The following is a 20,190-nucleotide window of genomic DNA, read 5'->3' as shown; positions in this document are numbered from 1 at the left end:
AGAAAATCATGTACTGCTGTAACCGTATAAGAGACAGCGGAGGGGGCGAGCGCCGACGGGGAGCCTGCACTTCCCCGTGCGGGATGAAGCACATGGCAGCTCGTCTGCCTTCCTCCTCCTCCTCCTCCTCCTCCTCCTGCCCCGGCCATCGCCGCCGTCCAAAACTCCCGGGGCTCCCGCCGAGACCGCTGCCTATCGCCGCCCGGGGCGTCCCCATCACCGGGCGGCTCATCCCCGCCGCACCGGGGGCAGTTTGAGGGACGTGCCTTTCCCTGGCAGCATTGCCATCTGCAAACCAAGCCCCCACCGCTGCCCCTCCGAGCAGTCCCGAAGTGGATCAGCGCCCTTTCATCACCGCTGGCCACCCGGGTAGCCCCAGCTCCCCGAGGCGACCCGGCCACCGACCGGGTGGGCAAGGGCTGCGGGGGCCCGGTTGGGTGGGCAGAGGGTAGCGGGACCCCGCTGCATGGGCAGGGGTGGGGGGTCCCTGCGCGGTGGGGATGCTCCCGCTGCCGTCTGGTGTTTTGGGGAGCAAAAGGCAAGTTTGAATGAACTTTGCCCACTTCATGCTGGTGAATTATGTGCCTGTTCGAAGTGCAGTGTCCATCTGCCTTATGTAAGTGTCTGCTGTGCTAATGAATAATGGAATAAAAATCCCGCGGCATCAGGATATGTTTAGTTCTAGTATCTCTCTCTTCTTGCTTTATTCCCTGTAAAGATCCAATTCTGAGGAATATAGAGGAGTACAGCCTTGTCATCCCCACCAGCACCGATTCAGAGGGCAGGTTCCTATCCCACTTGGTGTCTGGACCACCAAAAGCACGCTTCAGGAGAGCTGCGGAGGACTTGCAACGTGAAGCTGCAAATGAGCAAATATTTTACAATGTCACTGTTTTTGGAAGAGAGTTTCACTTCAGGTTGCGGCCAAACTCCAGGCTCGTGGCCCCTGGAGCAACAGTTGAGTGGCAGGAGGACTCTGATGAGACTCACGTTGAACCTCTCTATGGGAATTGCCTCTATGTTGGGGATATCACTGATTTGCCAAATGCTTCGGTCGCTATCAGCAATTGCGATGGGCTGGTAAGTTACTTTTGTTATTATATCAAAGATAATTACATTAATTTCCTACAGTCTTTAAATATAAAATGTGTGGACTGTCAGAAACTCACACCTCATATGGTAACTGTGAATGCAAATTAACTAATGTTCCCTTGTGTGGGAATAGCTGCGCTGCACCAGGCGCTTCTTTACAGACAGTGGCACTAGAAGTTTGAGCACATGCTCTGTGGTACTCTGGAACAGAGCAGCTGAAGCCAGGATTTATGTTGATTTCTGGTAAAGTTACTTGAGGTGCCTGACGCTTCGAAACAGAAGATGAAATGACATGTTCTCAGCATCCTCTTCCACTTTCTGCTTCCAGTCTGCAAGGGGAAATTTTAGAAGAGTTAATCCCAAGTAGTGGGCTGGACTGCCCTGGAAACAAATTTGATAGGTAAAATATGGTTTTGCCCTGGAAGATTTTAATTTATTCAGAGTCTGGTTTTATGGATCTTTCACTCGGTGAGTTTCATTGCCTAATCAAGTGATTGATGGGAAGTCTCAAAAGAGTTTGTTTCACAAGCAAAACAGCTCCCTGTGATACATTTTGCAGGGCTGTGTGTTTTAAAACTTGCTGCAGCTTTCTATTGTGGAGTGCATGTTCAGCAGTCAAATTGTAACTGTTTGTCCCTGACATCCTAAACTGTCATACTATCATTGAACAGTAATTACTGCACAGCAATTTGTTTAGTGAGAAAAGGGCTATGTTTTTGATAATGAACAGTTTATCCAGCCAATATTTTCTTGCTGTAGCCTTCAGAGTTCATCATTTTGAGATTACTTAATTTTAATGCATTCTGTTCTCTACATAAAAAGCCAGTATGAGTCAGTTGTATTTATTTAATCATAGGAAGTTGTTCATTTGCTGTGCCAAGAAGATAACATGTATGGAGATTGTATGTTGGCTGTCTCCAATGGAAGGGAATGAAATACTTTTCCCCTTACTCTTTCCTTTCCTGTGGTTTCTCCTAGCTGTGTGCATTTGTTTTTTGAGAAGCAGGTCTTAATGTTGCAGTTGTTTGATGTGGACAGCTGGCTGGGGGCAAGAAGAACACCAGGACTGAGCAAGAAGAGCAATTCAGAAAGCAGAGTATGAGCCTGCAAGCCTGCCTCTGGGAGGGAAGCACAAGTTAGAGTCATAGAATGGTTTGGGTTGGAAGGGACCTTAAAGATCATTTAGTTCCAACCCCCCTGCCATGGGCAGGGACACCTTCTACTAGACCAGGTTGCTCAGAGCTTCATCCAGACTGGCCTTGAGCACTTACAGGGAAGGGGAGAAGTTCTCTGCTCTCCCCATACCTAGCACAGATCATTTTGTGTAAGGCAAAATTTACTTGCTCTAGGCATTGCAGAGCTGGGGTGGAGCCAAAGCTGCTCTTGTTTGTGCTGAAAGGTGAAGGAAGATCCAGTTGATGGCTGCTGCTTGCCTTGGGCTCTTCTCATCAGTCCAGGTGTTGACTGTAAGGGCAGTGGGAGAGCTTGTTCCTTCTTCCAGTGTCAGCTAGAGTGTGGACTCCTTATATTTGGAGAAGAGTTTGATAAAATGTAACAGGAGTTAAAGCCAGAGTATGGATGAGACTCTAAAGGTCCAAGGCCTCATGTTACCTGTGTAAATCTGCTTTGTTCACATTTGTAAGTAACTTCGCAGAGGAATGAAGCCAGGCCTCAGTTCATTTGTGACTCAATCAGTCATAAATGGCTAAAATCCAGAAAGGTACCAGAAGAATTTTAGTTTTCAGCCTGTATCCACAGCCTGTGTGCCTGCCTCTTTCCAGCATTCTCGTTTTCATTAGAAGAAGCAGGAGAGTTGGTCTAGCATGGGAGCTGCCATATTCTAATCCAGATGTTCACGCTGGTTCTCGCATGGCACTACAACTTCTGTGGTTCTGCTAATACATTTGGAAAGGGCTTACTGTTTCCTCCAGTGGGTATCTACATTGTAAATGTTGCAGGGCAGAGACCATATCTGTTTTTGCCCAGGTCACTGAAGCCTTCCTGCAGGAAGCATCACCTCAGTACCTTTAAGCATCTGGCCGTAATGATTTCCCTGAGATTGTGCAGTAAATCTGTTGTGGAACAACAAATTGAACTGCAGTCCCTTGGGTACTATGTTCCATCTCTAGCCATCCCCTCCATCCCAGTCCCTTTCTTTCTTGGCGGGGGAGAGTTTAAAACATATCAATAGAATTACACAAACTCCAAGAAATGATACTAGTAGTTCCCCAAAAGCCACTGGCCCATGAATAACAACAATGAACAGCTAACTCACTGAATACTGCACTTAACTGTTTCTTGGTTTACTTTTTTATTTCTTGTGTTTCCAAGGAGTGTTGAAGAGTCTCTGGAGCAATGTATTGCCAGCAAGACCACTGGGCTGTGTTATTTCAGGTTTATTGGTATTTCAGATGTGAATGAAGACACGGGCAAAGCTCTTCTCAATTGGTTTTCTATGTCCATTTCTTCACACCTGGTTTACTTCAGTGGAGAAATTCCATAGTATCATGGATTTTCTTTCAGTTGCCTAACGATGTACACACCATGGCCAGTGTTCCAGACATACCCCGAGTATGTCCACATCCTTTTCTAAATTACTCTGGAAATAGGGATGGTGGAGCTCTCTGACAACTGAATTGTCAACTGACAAGTGTCAAGAGTTGTTTGCTATAAACTTGGTTCATTTAATTCTAGTGTTTTCTTGAAGTGCTTGCTTTTGAAGGTGGTTTGACATCTGTCTCTGCTTCTTCTGGGCTTCCAGCTTTTGCATCCAGACATTAGGGCTGAAATGATATTTGAATTGAAGTTTCATAGCTTGATCTTTACATTGCAAACTTTTGTTGACTGAATATGGTTCAAGTCAGTGAATGCATCTGCCACTGTGCCAACTTCTGATGTTATTTCCTCTGAACATCCCCTTTGGTTTGCACTTTACTGCCAACTATGTCTTATTTTCCAATTATTGTCTGAGAAGAGTCTGTCTGGTGGTGTTGGTATTGCCAAAATGAGAAGTTGTTGGAAGGCATTTACATGAAAATAGTAGATCTGTGAACAGATTTTTGAACTGTACTATAAATGATGAAGGCTTTTAATCTGCAATAATTCTAAAAAATAAAAGGAGACAGTGAATGCATATACAGAATTATCTGCTGCCCTGACTGAGGAAGTACACAGTTTGGGTATTCCCAGTTTTCTATAACAGAAGTCAATGACAAAATTAGTTTTATTGACCTAAAAATCAAATTGGAGACAGATGAAGAGAACTTCTGAAGTACGCAGTCTAGGTGTGTTTTCAGAGCTGAAACGAATATTTACAAATCATTGGAAAGTCAAAGCTAATCCATAGCTTTTTTAACAGCTCTCTGAATTCTGGGTGTGATTTTTACCATATTTAAAAACAAAAAAAGTTTTGTAAAAGCTTTCCTACTTAAGACACTGGACAAGTTGGTATCCTCTTGGTTGGCAGGATTGCATTCAAACTACTATTCCACTGAGCGGGCACAGCCAACATGGTCAGCTGTCTGTGGCCTGCAGACTGTTGTGGAAGATATTGCACTTTGAGTACGTTCTTGGTCCTTCGCCAGGTCCTTGTGGATGCAGCTGGAGGATGGGGGAGCTGGCTGCCCTCTCCAAGGGTTAGTTGTGAAGGAGAAGTGGTTGGAGGCTATAAAAATGCCATAAAGCCATAAAGAGTTAGAATTATGGTAGTCCTTCCAGATTATTGCCTGAACTATGGGAACTCCCTTTCTTCACCCCAGTAGATGAACCTGCCATTGCAGAAGAACTCTTTATGCATCTGAATTGCTTATTTTGATTAATACCTCTGCAGCGCTTGAGCCAGATGTGCCAAAAATGTCTTCTTCAGGTTGACAGGGTGGCAGTATTCGTTTGTGGAACTTCAGAGACATAAAAACTCTCCCAGCCTCCTCATAACATTTGTCGTCTGTGGGCTAGAATGTGAGCTTAAACACAAACAGATAGAGGAGAAACACAATATCGACACCACATCTGGTATGGATAATGAGCACATGATTAAATTAGGCTGCAGTGCAGAGTCTAACTTACTGACAGGATCCTGAAAGACTGAGGATCACAGCTTCATGCTGAATAATCAGTATCATCGAGCACTCAGTGAAGCAAATAGAGGAACATCAGTTTCAGTAACACAACATGATGTTTTAGCTCTGCTTCATTAGTATAATACTCTTCCTTTTTTAAAAGTTAAAATATCAGCTGTCCAAAAATTTTCACTATCTTGTCATTAAGATGGCACATTATTAGAAGTAGACACATAAAACGTAAGCTGTTCAGGACATCTGTGGTTGTACATTTTCTTGTGGAAGTCTAAGCATCACATGTTTTGGGGTACCAAGCCATAGTCACCTTACTAATATAACGGACATAAGTGTTTCTTCTTATGTGATGAAATAGGCAGGGTTTGCTCTACAACATTTCAGTCTTTACTGTGTGCTGTAATAACCCTCACAAACTGTTCGAGAGAAGCCTGGTGGCTGGCTGCTTGCCCAGATGCTATTTCTTCTAGAAATGCTTGGGACGCTGGCAGTGCTTTTTAGACTCTTGCCCAATACTAGCAGTAACACTAGTACTGGGCTGACCTGGGTGGGTTTGTGGTCATCCATTCGCTTTGCTAGCCAGTCCTGAATCTTCACGAATTGCCTGGTGCTTTCGTCAATGTGAGTGCATGTCTTGTCAATTGTCCCAAGACTTTGTTATGTATTGTTTGTATTATTAGTATTTTCTTTACTGTTTTAAAATCAGATAATAGAATATTTTAAATTTTTGCAGTCTTTATTTTACATGGGTGTATTCAAATAATCTAATTTGCAAATTGTAAGTGTAGGAGCTCAGGTTCCAGATTCAGTCAGTGGAGTTTCCTAAGAGCAATTCCATCTACCCATGTGAAATGCCCACCTTTCTCCTTCCTGGGGGAATATTCCTTCTCTCCCTCCTGCATTCCTGAAGACATTTAAACACCTTGTGATATCTATCCTTGTTTAGTATAATCCTGCTTCACTTTGAGCATGAGATTGAGCTCTTTGAAGTCAGTGAATTCTATATATTCTTAAATAACTTCCTGACAGAGATGCTTTCTTGGAACTGGCCAAGTTGAGTTGAAGTTGAATCTAACTCACCTTAGATGGATCATGTAATTTACCTGGATAAGAGGGTGAAGGATCTGCTCACAGTTCTGAATACACCAGAAGACAAACATGCTTATATAACTGTGTTATTTTTCCCTTTCAGACATCCATCTTCTGCTTTCATATGGATTTACAATTTAGTTTTGTTTCTCTCTTATCTGTTTTTTGGATTACACTGGTTTGTGATGTAGCAAAAAAGCAGAACTCAAGGTAGCACAATATTTTCTTCAAAGTCTGGTCAGGTTGAGTGCCTGACAGTTAAACCAGATGCCTACTACAAATAATTCCAGTAATTTTTTTTTTTTTTGTATGCTAAGTTCTTAGCATTTACATTATGATTGGGTTGCATCCAGTTTTAGTGGATTAAAATTTGGCATATATAATCTCTACATTTGGGAGCATTTTCTCTTTAAATTAAACCAAAATCAAACCAAAGTTGCCATCTGTTTTTTGTGTAATGTCAAAACCCATTGTGTGCCTTTTGCTTTTTGGACAAGTAGAACTGTAATACGGTGGCAGAAGAAATGCGAATAATTCCTGTGACACAGTGTAGAACAAAATTTAAAAACCCTTCTCTTTAAGGAAACAGCATCCCCTCCTCTGCAGGTGATTAGAGTGAGATTCCCATTAGCTCACGTGGTCTTTTGAATTCAGCTGGGCTCTCTACATGTTTAAGCCAATCATGTATGTACATTTTAGCACAATCAGAGCCTGACTGCATATCCACATTCAGACATGTGATATAAAAGACCTGCATTGCCTGACAGAAGGCAAGGGAGTTATTTTGATGCCTAACACTCAAACATTTCCGTATAGCTTCAGAGGACAGAGGCTTTGCTTCATAACCTGTTCTCTGGGTTTCTACTGTTCATGTCCCTGGCCAACGCTAGCCTAGTTGGACAGCCCCTTCTGCTGTGTAAATTGCAGAGACTTTCCCTTTTAAAAGTTATAGTCTGAATCACAGAGTGTAAACACTGTGATTCAGCCTCTAACTGGAGTAAATTATCCTCATTTTGCTGTCCTTAAAAGAGACTCTGTCATCAGTAAGTGCTGTTTTTTTTTTTCTTTGCATCTTCTGTGCATGGATCACCTCACCTACATTTTATCTGAGAGCAGAGTAAGTAATTTCCTACATCATACAGGTGGACACCATCTGGACAGAATATCCTCAGGCAATCAAAACCGGTATCTTTGTGGTATGTTGTAGGCCTTTGGATAAAAGATAGGTATTTCCTTATGTCCTATTTGACCTTGTGTTTCATTGTTCTCGTTGTAGTAGTATCTCAGCTGTGCTATTCTCTTCGACCACACAAGAACTAATTTTCCAACCAGAATATTAAACCATGTACATCCAAGAAAATGTGCCTAATGGCTCCTTCTACTTTCCATCTTGAAGGATCCAAATATAGTAACTAATTTTGATAAGGTCATAATTACTTTCTGGGGTAAGCAGAACATCTATTTCAAGAAGTCTGTCCCTCATCAGCTTCCAAAGGTGTGTCTCTCAAAAAATGCTATTAGCTTACTTAGCTACCAGCAAACTGCTTCCTCACTGCGGCAAGGTGTTCAGGTATTCTCTGAGAATTTAACAGTACAGACTCCTGCAAATGGCAAGACTTTCCCACATTTTGAGTTAATTAAATGTTTACCTTTTGCTACAGAAGGTTGGAAAATATTTTTTTTTGATCAACCAGAATTCCAGCCATTGCATGGAGCAGGACCTTTTCACCACAGATCACACTGGTATTTTATTTGACCTACTTCTGAGCACTTTTTATTAATGATGACTGTTGCTTTGTAAGCAGGTCATGCCATTACTTAATTGCACACTAGGACATTTCTCATACTGGGTCTGATTAAAAGAGAAAATCAGGGAGTAGGTCTTCAGTCTCTTGTGGCGGGTTGCACAACCTTGTATTTGCTTCCTGTGAATAGCTCTGATGTGCACCCCCTCTTTTTCAGATCACCTTCTCCCTTTGTTGCTTTCCTTCTTCCAAAGTTTCAGTAAGTTCTTTAACACATCACATCTGGTTTCTTTAGCCCCTTTATCTGTGTGTGTTTTAAATTCATCTTTGTTTGCAGAGTCTTGACACAGCAGGTTCCCAGTTTTAATAGTCTGCAAAATGAAAGCCCCACATTTCACATGCTATTTTCAGCACCATTCTATTAAACTGTAACATTGAAAAGAAGACTGTCCTCTTCAAGTGCTGAAGAGCACGTTGCTTCCTCATATCTAAATCAAAAGTCTCTGCTATAGATCTTCTGAGTTATTCCCAGGTCTCAAAATGTCTGGTACTTTCCTGAAATTGGGAGTTCCTGCAGTCATAAGTGTCAATCTCAGCATTATTTTTTTTTACTTTTTCTTCTAAGTAACTATTTTCTGTTTCAAGTACATGTTTTTAAGTAAGAGTTTCCCTCAAGGAAAAGACAGAGGGATGTGAATTGTCTTTCTTAAGGTCTCAAAAATCACCAGGCCAATGAAAATAATCTCAAGTATGTTGTTTTGAAGGTGTCATTTTACGGTACAGATGAGTGTCTCTTAACACCTCATTGCTCCTGGGATGGGTAATCCTATTCCCTTGGCTGCTCCCTGTCCTGTGCTCCCATCCCTCCCCTGCTCCGGCACCCTGCTTGTTTTACTCCACCATACATGAATCCAGTGCGTCGGTGGCCAGACCAGTGAATTGCTGCCTGCCAGTTTAGCTGCTTGAACTGGTTCTCTGTGGGGTGAGATGGACATTTTTATAGGCAAAGGGATGAAAGTGAGAATGCCCTCAGCTGGGCTCGAGGATAAAAGGGAGATTGCTTCTTCCAAGCTGTATTGTAAAACCACATCCTTATTCTCATGATTTTGAAACGTGGCTATTTAAGGGAGTTTGACTTGTGCCTTTGAGCATCAGAAGTTGGAACTGCAGCTTTGGGCAAACTTACTCTTCTGCTCTGTGGATGATGGCCTTCCACTTTGTAGCTCTGCTTGATTTATTTTTTTTTGTACTTTGCAATAAAATTCCACCTCCTTTGGAGGGGAGTGTTACAGGATCAGAGAAGGGAGTGGAGTTTGCTGCTGTGGGGAGGGGAAGAGTCATTCTGACAGTGGAAGGGAGGGTGAGAGAAGCAGGGGGAGGGAAACACAAGTTGCTGAATAGTAAAAGCAAAGCAAGAAACGGGGAGCTCTCCTGTCTTGTGTGTACTTCTGAGAGAGTTTGTCCGCTGGCATGTGTTGTGTGGGCTGGCTGCCCCTCAACTGGGAGAGGTTCAGTCGCTGAACATGGTAACCTCAGTATCATTTTAGCCTCTCTGATCCCACAGAGAGAACCTGCCCTGACCACTAATTTATATATTTGCCTTTTTTTTTTTTTATTTTTTTTTTTTTCATGTCCCTTGTAGGACTGTATCTACTGATCTGTTTGTTTTCCAAAACTTTGCCTTGGTAAAACTGTAGTCCCATTTGTAGAACTTGCTGTTACTCTTTGGTCTTGGCATCCTAAGTATGTTATAGTTTATCAGTGTTCCTTTCAGGTTTATATTCTTTCTTACTCTCTTTATATTGGTTTATGTCAAATTTAATATTTTACCCCTTTATTGCTATACTTGTGACCTTTATTTTCAAAATAAATAAATACAATTAATTCTTCACAGAGAATTCAAGAGGTTGAAATTGCCCAGAGTCTGTGGTACTTTCTGACTCTTATACCTGCAAAGTACAATATTATCCCTTTTCTTTTGATGTGGTGAGCTATAAATAAAGCTACTTTAACTTCCTTCCTACTGTCATTCCCTTTAACTTTTCCCGTAGTTGCCTCCTTTGTGTTTGAATTTCATTATATGGTCAGACCACTTTTTCCCAGCATTTAACCTCTAGCCCTGTGGACCTCAGGGGACAGATTCCAATCTACTTTCTGTTGAAATTAAGCATGAAACCTAGTAATTCTGTAATGAGAAAGAGTCAGTTAACATCATTGGTATCTTTGTGGATAAGAAGAGCTTCTTCTACCTGTAACCAGATAAAGCTAATTTAATTAAAGTTATTTCTCTTCACTAGGTGTATTTGCTATAGGTAGCTGCTGTTATTGCACTTTAATGAAGGTGAATGATTTCTACGAGATTTTTGAAGCAAGAAAACTAGAAGGAAATAACCTGGCATATGATCAACATTTAAACTGGTCTTTAAAAGACATAAAAGCAAAATATCTTTCTGAGATTTTAGGATGGAACAGTGCCACATCTTGATGTAGGCCCTGAGTCTTTAAGCCTTTATTAATGTGTTTTATAATTTACTACCAATGTAAGAATAATGAAGTTGACATATGTGGAGAAGAACCTGCATGGCTAACTAGCAGGCTGGCCAGCAGCTCTTCCTCATCCCTCTCTTTTTTACTCCGCCACTTACAGTATTACAAGAAGCAGTTCATGAAATGGCAGGAGTGATTGAATTTTGCATCCAATACATCGCGTTTGTACAGGAGCCCTGAGTGTAGATCTCTCAGCCTGCTGTTGTTCCTGCTTCCCTCTCTTGCTGGGTAGTCCCTCCCTCTGTGCCCTGTGGGCTTCCAGCATGACCAGTGGAGCTCTGGGCATGTATTAGCCCCCTTAGGCAAAGCCATCCCAAGACACCTTCACACTGGGCACCCAGAAGGACAAGGAGCGCAGATTAGGTGCCACTCTTGCACAGTTTGTCCTGTAGGAGCAGCTTCCTTTTCCAGTGGTGTTTCTGAAGATGTCCTTTTTGGCATGCTACAGTGCATATTGTACGGTACAGGATGGAGAAAGTCACAATAATATGGCAAGTCCAACAGGAAAGAAAAGGCTTATTTTCTTGGGAGTAAAAATATTTCAAGAGCTAAACATAGTAATAAACCATTTGAATTTTAATACAAATAAAGTAAAATGATAGACTTTAGAAGCCAAGAGGGGAAAGCACAGATTTTACTCTGGAGACTAGCAAATTTTGCTGATGTTTCCCCTCATGTGCAAAAGACAGAACTAACATCCAGTACCTGCGCTAAGCAGATGCATCTTGCATGTTCCCCCGTGGTGAAGCGTGTGGCTCGCAGGGCTGGTACAAGGCCAGTGTCCATGGCCATTGCATCAGCTGAAGGGCAGACCTGTTTATGGGACAGAGCGTGTAGTTCAGAAGTGGAAAAAGAGCCTGCAGAAAATGCAGAGATTAACTAAGGATAGGTGGCAGCACAGGCTGTGGTTACTGTTTTAACAGTGGTCTTATTTGTTTTAAATCATGGCTTTTGGGTAAATTGTGTCCATCCAACTCATATACAGAGGAATATACTTCTTGGTTCTTCAGAGTGTTAAAATTGCTAAGCTTTTTTCTTTCCCCAAGCAGAGGAGCTGTGGAAGGAATGTGAGAGATGTTGTTTGGAAAGCATTGTGCAAACCAGAATGTATTTAAAAAACAGTCTCTGAGAAATAAATCACTACCTGATGATGAAGACAGCTGAGCTGGGCCAAGAGTCCTTCACGTGCCAACTCTCTCACGTGACAGGAGTTATATTGGAAGCTGGCAGGCTTTGAAGCTTGCAAGGCTGAAAATGTCTAAAAATTTTCATATACTTAAACAAAGTAAGTAATAGCTAGATAAAAATATGTCTTTAAAACTTTTCAAAACATGACGCTGTAGAACAGTGTGAACTTAACCTAAGGTCACAATCTTTTACCTCTTGGGAAGAAAAAAACCCTCAAAACACAGAAGCACAAATTTTACACCATCTCAGGTCAATACCAATAAAGACCTTAGGGATGAAGAAGTTTTAGGGATGAATTTGGATTGATTTCAGATTTGTAATAAAGCTTGAAATCAGATTTTCCTAATAGTTTTAGGTTTCATTGTGAAAATGGCAGATCCACCATTCATCAGAAAACAGAAATATTTCATCCCCAAATAAATGCTAGAGGTGTCTGTCAATACTACATTTGTTTGCGAAGTTACGGCACATTAAGGGTGACATAAGCAGTAAGTGTGAAAATGTGATTAATAGAAGGATGATTTACCACTCTGAAAGGAATATGAAGCTCAGTCTGGGTAAGTAATAGACAAGCAAAGAAAGACAAGACAATTTACAAGATGTTTTGAATTGATTTAAACTCCTGAGTGGGAAAGGGTAAGGAATTTACTATGAAAATAAAGTTGTTAGTCAAATTAAGGCCAACAATAATCATACATATCATATAAAGCAGAATAAAAATGCTGAACCTGTGAAAATATAGTATAATTTGCATTTATCCAAGCAGAAAATCATGCAGAACAAATAGATCTGTGTCAATTTTTATGTCATGGTCCAACATAATTTTGCATAAAGACCTGGGAGGTCCCATGGCAAGTAGCTGATCTTTGGGTTTGTTCTAAAACCGTTGAACTGAGTGTGTTTAGTTTCACTGGCTTAATTTGGCTTTGTATGGGCAGGTTGATTAGTAAAATTTGGGACAAGAAGCAGGCCATGGAGTATTCCACATCATAACCTTGTCTTTCACCTTGTTCTCTGTCCCCTGGTGCAGTGGTGTTGGTGAGGGAGGTGAGTACGAGAGGCTCGAGTGCAGCTCTTCCCATTGCTGTTTATATCCCATATGCTGGATGGAAGAGGACAGAACGGCACGCTTCTAAAACTGAAATAGCTGTGCTAAACCTTCTTCCCCTTCTGCCTCACACCACATCCCCACCACAGAAGAGGTGATGCATTAAGCAAGGGGGAGGGATCAGGAGAAACCCTCCTCTTGTCCATGCCAGGAGGATGAGGCAATTCCAGCTGCCTTCAATTTGCAGGCTCATTCTGACAGCTCTTCTGTCTCCTTCTTCCTATGAAGATGAGGCCAGAAAGGAGAAGGATTGGAGGTGTGACAGCAGGAAGAGCTTTTTCTGCCTATCTGAGATTATTAGCTCTGACTTCAATAAAACTAGCTTCACTTGCAAAAAAAACCCCAAAATACCAACTCCAACCCCCCCAACCAAAAAAACCCAAGTCATGAGAGAGAGCAACATGAGGAAAACTAATTGCACATCTGTTCAACAGACTTTTGTGATAACTCAGCAACAGCTAATTGAAACTCCTGGATTGTAAATATGCTTCTAGCCAAATTGGAGTTTACTTTTTCTGATGCAATCTCTCTTCAAATCGCCGGTGCCCTCTGAGATTCTGGTGGTCAGGATTCCAGCAATCTGTCACTAGATGGAAAAATTAGAAATTGGGTCTATTCAATTATAATGAGCCAAATCTCTGCTAATCTGCATCATCGTGTCTCCATGGATTTCTGGGAGCTCTGTCATTTTGCATTAGCTGAGGACCTGGCCTTATGTAATTAGATGTTTTCACACTCTTCTGGTGACATGCCCTCCTCTGACAGTCTGGTTTGCAGGCTACCATGGTTTGCAAAAAGAGGTATGCTCGCTCCTGGGAGATGGCAGGACACAGGATCTGTGAATGTGTATGTGCTGTTAACAGGAGATTTTGTATGTGCTGTTAACAGGAGATTTTGTTAAGTGATGTATTCAGGATTTGGTTACATACTTGGAAGTAGTGAAATGCATTGGAAGAGGGGACCAGGGATCCTGTTGTCATTGAAGGTTTTCAGAGTCCTTGTTCGCGAATGGGGAGATGGGTTAAAGACACAGCTGGGATCACTGCTTGTTCTCATGAAGAAGTTTGGGCTCACTAAGGCTTCATAGCTTCCTGTCTCTGGATTGATTTCTGTGACATTTTCGTGCTATTATTCAAGCCTGTAGAAATCATGACACCACTGGCAAAACTGTTGAATAAATACAGTGTTAGTAATGTGAAATTCATCTGTGATGGATATACTTTGGTCTTTGAAAGGTTTAGCTGCTTCTGGCAATTTTGTGTTCCTTTGGGGTGATTGAAAGAGGTGTTTGCTTTGACTTGTGGATTTAAGAAATGTTTGTGCCTAGGTAACATTTTTATAGTGCACTTCCAGAATGAACTCCATGCAGTCTTTAACCCAAGAATATAATTTTGGAATACCGAATCATTGCTTTCAAGTCCTACAGTATATTCTAGCTATCCCACAGTGGGAAATGGTTGGTTTTTTTTCTCTTTTAATTTTCTATTTGTTTATATTAAGACCACTTTTCACTGACATCAAAGACCTATCGGGTCAAATTTAATCCTTCATATATCTTTTCCGTGCCACTGAGTCCATTGCTTTGACTTAATACAATGTCATTTGCAATGAGTCTACCAAATCCTTAAGTTTAAATTTTATTTTGTAATTAGAACATTACAGTCTTAACTAAAAAAGGCAGAGACACAGGCAGAACCTCATATATGGAGGCTGCTTAGTGACCTATATGCTACTGGTGACAAATCGTGAGGTGCTTTAAAGTATCCTTTGAAAGAACGATGAAGATAGACTGACCCCCGTCTCCTCTGAGGAAGTTCTCATCTTTCGTAGGCTGCTTTATGGAGGAGTTGTTAGCACTCAAAGAGGGCAGCTGAGCATGGATTAGAAAGTGCTGGAACATTTTATCAAACTTCTCTAAATTTTGAAATTGCATTGAGATGCTTCAGTGGAGTTGCACTTTCAGCTACTTCTAACTAGTAGGAGGTGACCGGACAGCTTTGCTGGGATGCTGCAGTGTCATGAGGGAGCAGAACACAGTGACAGAAACACACATGGAGCACCTTGTCATAAAGCTGCCCATTTGGCTCTGTGCTACCTTGCCTGCCTTTTGTTCAGCTTTTTAAAAAAGCACTAGACAAAGTTCTGTTAAACTTCAGGATCATTTGGTGAACCATCTAGTGAGTACTGCTGGGGGGCTGTTCTGTCGTGCTGATCAGACTGTCTGTCACCACTGGCACTGGCCGTAGGAGGAGTGCAGGTTGTGTGAAGTTTGATGTAGAGTCCTGTTGCTATTCAGTAGCTTGTCTCCACATGCTTTTTTAGCATCAGTGCATGTTGGCCCTGTCTGTGTTTCCCAGCCCTGTAAAGTGGTGGCTCAGGGCAAAGCAGCAAAGCAGCAGTAAAGTGGGCAGGCAGCTACTCTTGCTCCATCCCTTTAGGTATTGATTATAGCTCAGATATCACTAAGAACCTGGCTTAGTCCCTAATAAAAGAGATTTTTTTTTTCTTCCTGGACTACTATGTCTGCTGCATTTGGCCACAGCTCCAGAGGAAAGCTACAGAGAACAGTAAGGTTGATTCTGGGAGTAGACTTACTCTGTGAAAGTCATCAAAAATATACTATCACAGTTAATCAACTATACTATCTATAATTTCTGGTGCTTCTTGAAACATGAAAGCACTGGGCAGTGCCAGAGGACAGCACTGGCTAGATTAGCCCTAATACTTGTGTTTTCTAGTCTGTTGTGCAGAGGCAGCTTTCTCTTGTGATGTTGTCCTTCCCACAGCCTGTTCTAGGTGACAGCTGAGCCTGTGGATTCTCACTCCTCGCCTTCCCAAAGCCAGGGACCTTCTCAGCATCTCTCCTTTGCCGAGGAATGTGGAGCAAATGGCCATCTTTGAAATTGCTGCCAAGAGGTGGTTAATGCACTCCACCACAGTTAACAGGTTTGAATTCCAAAGCTACACAGATTGTTTGAAAATCTACCTCCCCACAGGCTGCTGCTGGGCTGGTGGGCAGTACTGCTCTCCTTTTCACGAGCTGGAAATACTTCCTTCACTGGAGAAAAATGCACTGTGGTTCCTGCGGAGGAGCATAGCGTTCAGAGCAAGAAGATGACTGTCTCTGTGTGTGTTTTGGGGGAGAGGAAGGAATGGGTCAGAAAAAAAGGCCAGAGGAAAGAGCAGTTAGAGACATCTGATCAGTGTTAGCAGGGCAAGATGTTGCGCCCTGGCACTGGAGTGCTGAGGTGATGAGAATAGCTTATGAGTAGCCCATGCAGCAGGACTGCTCAGAAAACACTGTATTTCTTGGCTATTCACAACAAAATCCTTGTTCAGTGAATATTGTCCTTTAACAAGCACCTTCAGAAGGCAGAATGAAACACGAAGTGATGTCCCCGTTTATCCTCAGTGCTAGTCTGCAGGGCAGGGCTGGAGTACCGACTCCATTTGAGAGCAACCTGAACTTCTTGCACTGACAAACAAGTACATGTGACGGTAGGAGGTGAGTCAGGGCTGCCCAGAGGCACTGGGCAGATGGAGCAGAGCTGGAGACACGTGTGAGCATCACCAACGCGTCCGGTGCGCTGCAGGACAGTCCCCTCCAGAGCTGCTGTGATTGATTCCATGGGAAGGGTTCACAGCTCCAGCCCACAAGGGACTGAAGCACCTCTCATCCTCATCTTGAATTTTCTTCCTTCTCTCTTAACATTCTGCCAAAGCTCTTTCAGGGAAAGTTGTCTCCCAGCCTGCTGTGCTGCCAGACTGGACTAATGCGAAATTAAAGAAAAAGGCCAAACCAACAGCACAGGTTTGGTTCTTTTGTTTGGGCTTTTAGGAATTTTAAAAAGTGTTCTGTGGCTCCGCTGCTGTGTCAGCACTGGTGGGATGTGATTTCTGAATGTGATTTCTGTGGTCAAACTTCGCAAAAAGCTTTGATATTTAATGTGCCAGTCCATTAAAGCATGTTGCTATGTAAGAAATGATGCGGTGGCTTTGTGTGGCTTGGTTGGTATTGCCAAAATGGGTCAAAAGTATGAGAAGAAGGTTTAATATCCCTGTTTACATAGTATCATTTTGCTTGCTTTGTGGTTCATTAATTTCTGCAGTGACTAGAGTAGAGTCTAAGAGCAGAAAGCTGCCTCTATCCCTGTATGATAAAAATAGCTGGTGCTCTCTCCTGCTAATTTGATGAAGGTGGTTGTGGAAATTCAGGTGTGCTACATGTAATACCGACTGCTCCTCTGAACAGAGCCTTCTTCAGTTGGTGTCATAATGCCATTTGGTCAGGTTTGGATGTTTTCTGGCCAAACAGCCCTAACGAGTTAATCATGGTGAAGTTTTCTTCAGAGCAGCCCAACAAATAGCTGTGTTGGCACAGCTAAGGTGGTACCAGAGAAATACCAAGTGTCAAGGAGCAGTTCTGTTGTCAGATCTGTCTTCCCGCAGGGTGAACCTTCACGTACTTCACGTCACAACATAGGAGCCACAGGAATAGCTTCAGGAAGATGTAACCTCTTGCTGTCCTAATCGTGGGGAGGTTTTTCATGGCAAAGCAGCGCGTACATTTAGATTCCTTCTGACACTTTAATCAGACTGGTAAAAAAGGGCTGTCCAGCTGGTTTTATGAGATGTTCAATAATGAGATTTACTTTCAAGCGACTAAAAACCTTAGGAAGGTTTTAAGATAGTACTTTAAAGTATAAGCTGGTTGTATCTGTTCTTTTCCTAAGGGTGTTTTATTTGATTCTGGTACTAATTCAGGAGTTGGTCCAAAGCCCATTAACATAAATGAAAAGAGTTTTATTGACTTTGATGGGATTTGAATCATGCTGCGCTAATTAAATAGTAAAGTATCCATTAGCAGTGAAGAAAACAGAAGAGAGAGAGCCAAATACTGTTGTGACGAACCCTGTGAAGTTGAGTGAACTGAAGCCAAAGTCTCAGTATCTTTACAGATGAGCTTTTCTATATTTCTCCTCCTCAGTGCTTTTGAAATAGATACAACTGTGGATTTTTAAGAGAAATGAATTTATAAAGATCTTTACATTTGTCCTGCCCGTTTACAAGTTTTCATAGGCACAGTTATTCAATGAAGGTAGTAATAAGAACAAAATGGGAAGTGAGGTGTCACTGAAGATAGGCTTTAAAAAATGTTGAAGTCGGGTGCTAATAATTTACACTTATTTTACTTGAATATTATTTTAAGGAACATAGTGTTTCTAGATTCCAAAGAAAAGTGAAACAGTTTTTCAGTGCTACTGATGCTATAAGTAGCAGGTAAGGGGAAAAGTTCATATACTACACACCTGAAAAGTCTACATAAAAATGCGTTACATTTAAAAAAATATAATAATATTTTAAAAAAAAGTCTATTATGGAACTAGCCACAGAATCAATCATGTACAGACAGATTACAAAGACCGTAATAAATGAATTTATATGTGCTGCTGGCTGGATGCAAAAATCATCTGTCATTTAAAACTCAAGAAATGCTGTTCCTTGTTGCTTTTGCTGTGACCCATTTTGCGTGGGTGGCAGCAGTATCCCTTGAATTCAGTAGCCTACAGCACTGTTGAGACACCGAGGTCAGCACTCACAAAATGCATCTGCAGGAGTTTCCTTATGACAGTGGGATGGTTGGAAAAAAACCCGCATTTTAAACAAGTCGGATGTGTTACTGTAACCATGTAAGCTGAAGTTTTGAGAAGACTAGGTGCCCATCTGTGTTTGGATGTCAGTTCTCCTTAGGCGTCTTTGAAAATACAACCCTAAATGAGAAATTTTCTAAAAACATCTTTCTGGCATTGTTTGCCTGCTGATGCATTTACGATGAAGGGTAGTGCTCTCATGCAGTTCACAAGGTTATTTTCATTTTAGACGTTTGTCTTCAGACTTGCTAGCATCTACTGAACATCTTGCTTTTAAACATAGCAGAAAAAGAGGTTTTCCCCACCTTTGCTGCTCAGGTAGATATGAAGAAATATTGTCTGCAAATTGTTTTAGATTATTAAAGTTACCAAGAAAAAATGATGATGATGATGACATCATGATACCATGACACTGTTTTCTGTGTTTGTAAGCATATCTTGGCCTCCTATTTGCAGAAATCCTGAAGGTCACATTGGCTGCAGATTGGAGATATTTAAATTGAGTTGAGGATTTGTAGATTTGTCGCTTCTGTGAAAGCCAAAATTCCAAAACAAGTAAGTGACCTAGTAAAATTGGTACCCGGGAAGCTGATGGAGAAGCTCATCCTAAACACCGTCATGCAACACATGAGGGACAGCCAGATGCTCAGGCCCAGTCAGCATGGGTTTATGGAAGGCAGGTCCTGCTTGACAAACCTGATCTCCTTCTACGACAGGATGACCTGCTTTATGGAGGAGGGAAAGGCTGTAGATGTAATTTACCTTGACTTTAGCAAGGCTTTTGACACAGTTTCCCACAGCATTCTCCTGCCAAAAATGGCTGCTCGAGGTTTGAACAATCGCACACTTTGCTGGGTAAAAAACTGGCTGGACAACCAGGCCCAGAGAGCTGTGGTGAAGGGAGTTAAATCCAGCTGGCGGCCGGTCACGAGTGGTGTCCCCCAGGGCTCGGTTTTGGGGCTACTCCTGTTTAACATCTTTATTGATGATCTAGACGAGGGGATCGAGTGCACCCTCAGTCAGTTTGCAGACGACACCCAGTTGGGTGGGAGTGTTGATCTGCTCGAGGGCAGGGAGGCTCTGCAGAGAGACCTGGACAGGCTGGAGCGATGGGCTGAGCCCAACTGGGGGAGTTTCACTGAGGGCAAATGCCGGGGGCTGCCCTTGGGCCACAACAACCCCCAGCAGCACTACAGGCTTGGGGAGGAGTGGCTGGAGAGCTGCCAGTCAGAGAGGGACCTGGGGGGGTTGATTGACAGCTGACTGAATATGAGCCAGAAGTGTGCCCAGGTGGCCAAGAAGGCCAATGGCATCCTGGCTTGTGTCAGCAATAGCGTGGCCAGCAGGAACAGGGAAGGGATCTGACCCCTGTGCTCGGCACTGGTGAGGCTGCCCCTCGATTACGGGGTTCAGTTTTGGGCCCCTCACCCCAAAAAGGCCATTGAATGACTCGAGTGTGTCCAGAGAAGGGCAACGGAGCTGGGGCAGGGTCTGGAGCACAGGTCTGCTGGGGAGCGGCTGGGGGAACTGGGGGGGTTCAGTCTGGAGAAGAGGAGGCTGAGGGGAGACCTTATCACCCTCTACAACTCCCTGAAAGGAGGGTGCAGAGAGCTGGGTTTGAGCCTCTTTAGCCTAGTAGAAAGCGACAGGACAAGAGGGAATGGCCTCAAGTTGTGCCAGGGAAAGTTCAGCCTAGA

General features: G+C 42.6%; 1 protein-coding gene across 2 annotated transcripts in view; it reads left to right on the top strand.

The window, feature by feature from the left end:
- The first annotated feature begins 542 nt into the window (after positions 1 to 542).
- The window catches only part of ADAMTS2 (ADAM metallopeptidase with thrombospondin type 1 motif 2), a 188,622-nt gene continuing 168,974 nt past the window's right edge, over positions 543 to 20,190 (top strand). Inside the window, exons 1-2 of one of the 2 annotated variants that reach the window (XM_026858032.1) lie at positions 543 to 616; positions 719 to 1,080. In XM_026858032.1, coding sequence (XP_026713833.1) covers positions 580 to 616; positions 719 to 1,080 — 399 coding nt within the window. In that variant the 5' untranslated portion in view covers positions 543 to 579. The remainder of the gene's footprint in view (positions 617 to 718; positions 1,081 to 20,190) is intronic. The other variant, XR_003399358.1, reaches the window with a different exon arrangement.

Source organism: Athene cunicularia (assembly GCF_003259725.1).
Source record: "Athene cunicularia isolate RWA chromosome 13 unlocalized genomic scaffold, athCun1 chr13_part1, whole genome shotgun sequence".
NCBI classification, from domain to species: domain Eukaryota; kingdom Metazoa; phylum Chordata; class Aves; order Strigiformes; family Strigidae; genus Athene; species Athene cunicularia.
Note: the sequence above shows the minus strand (reverse complement) of the source record. Positions and strands in the feature narration are given on the sequence as shown.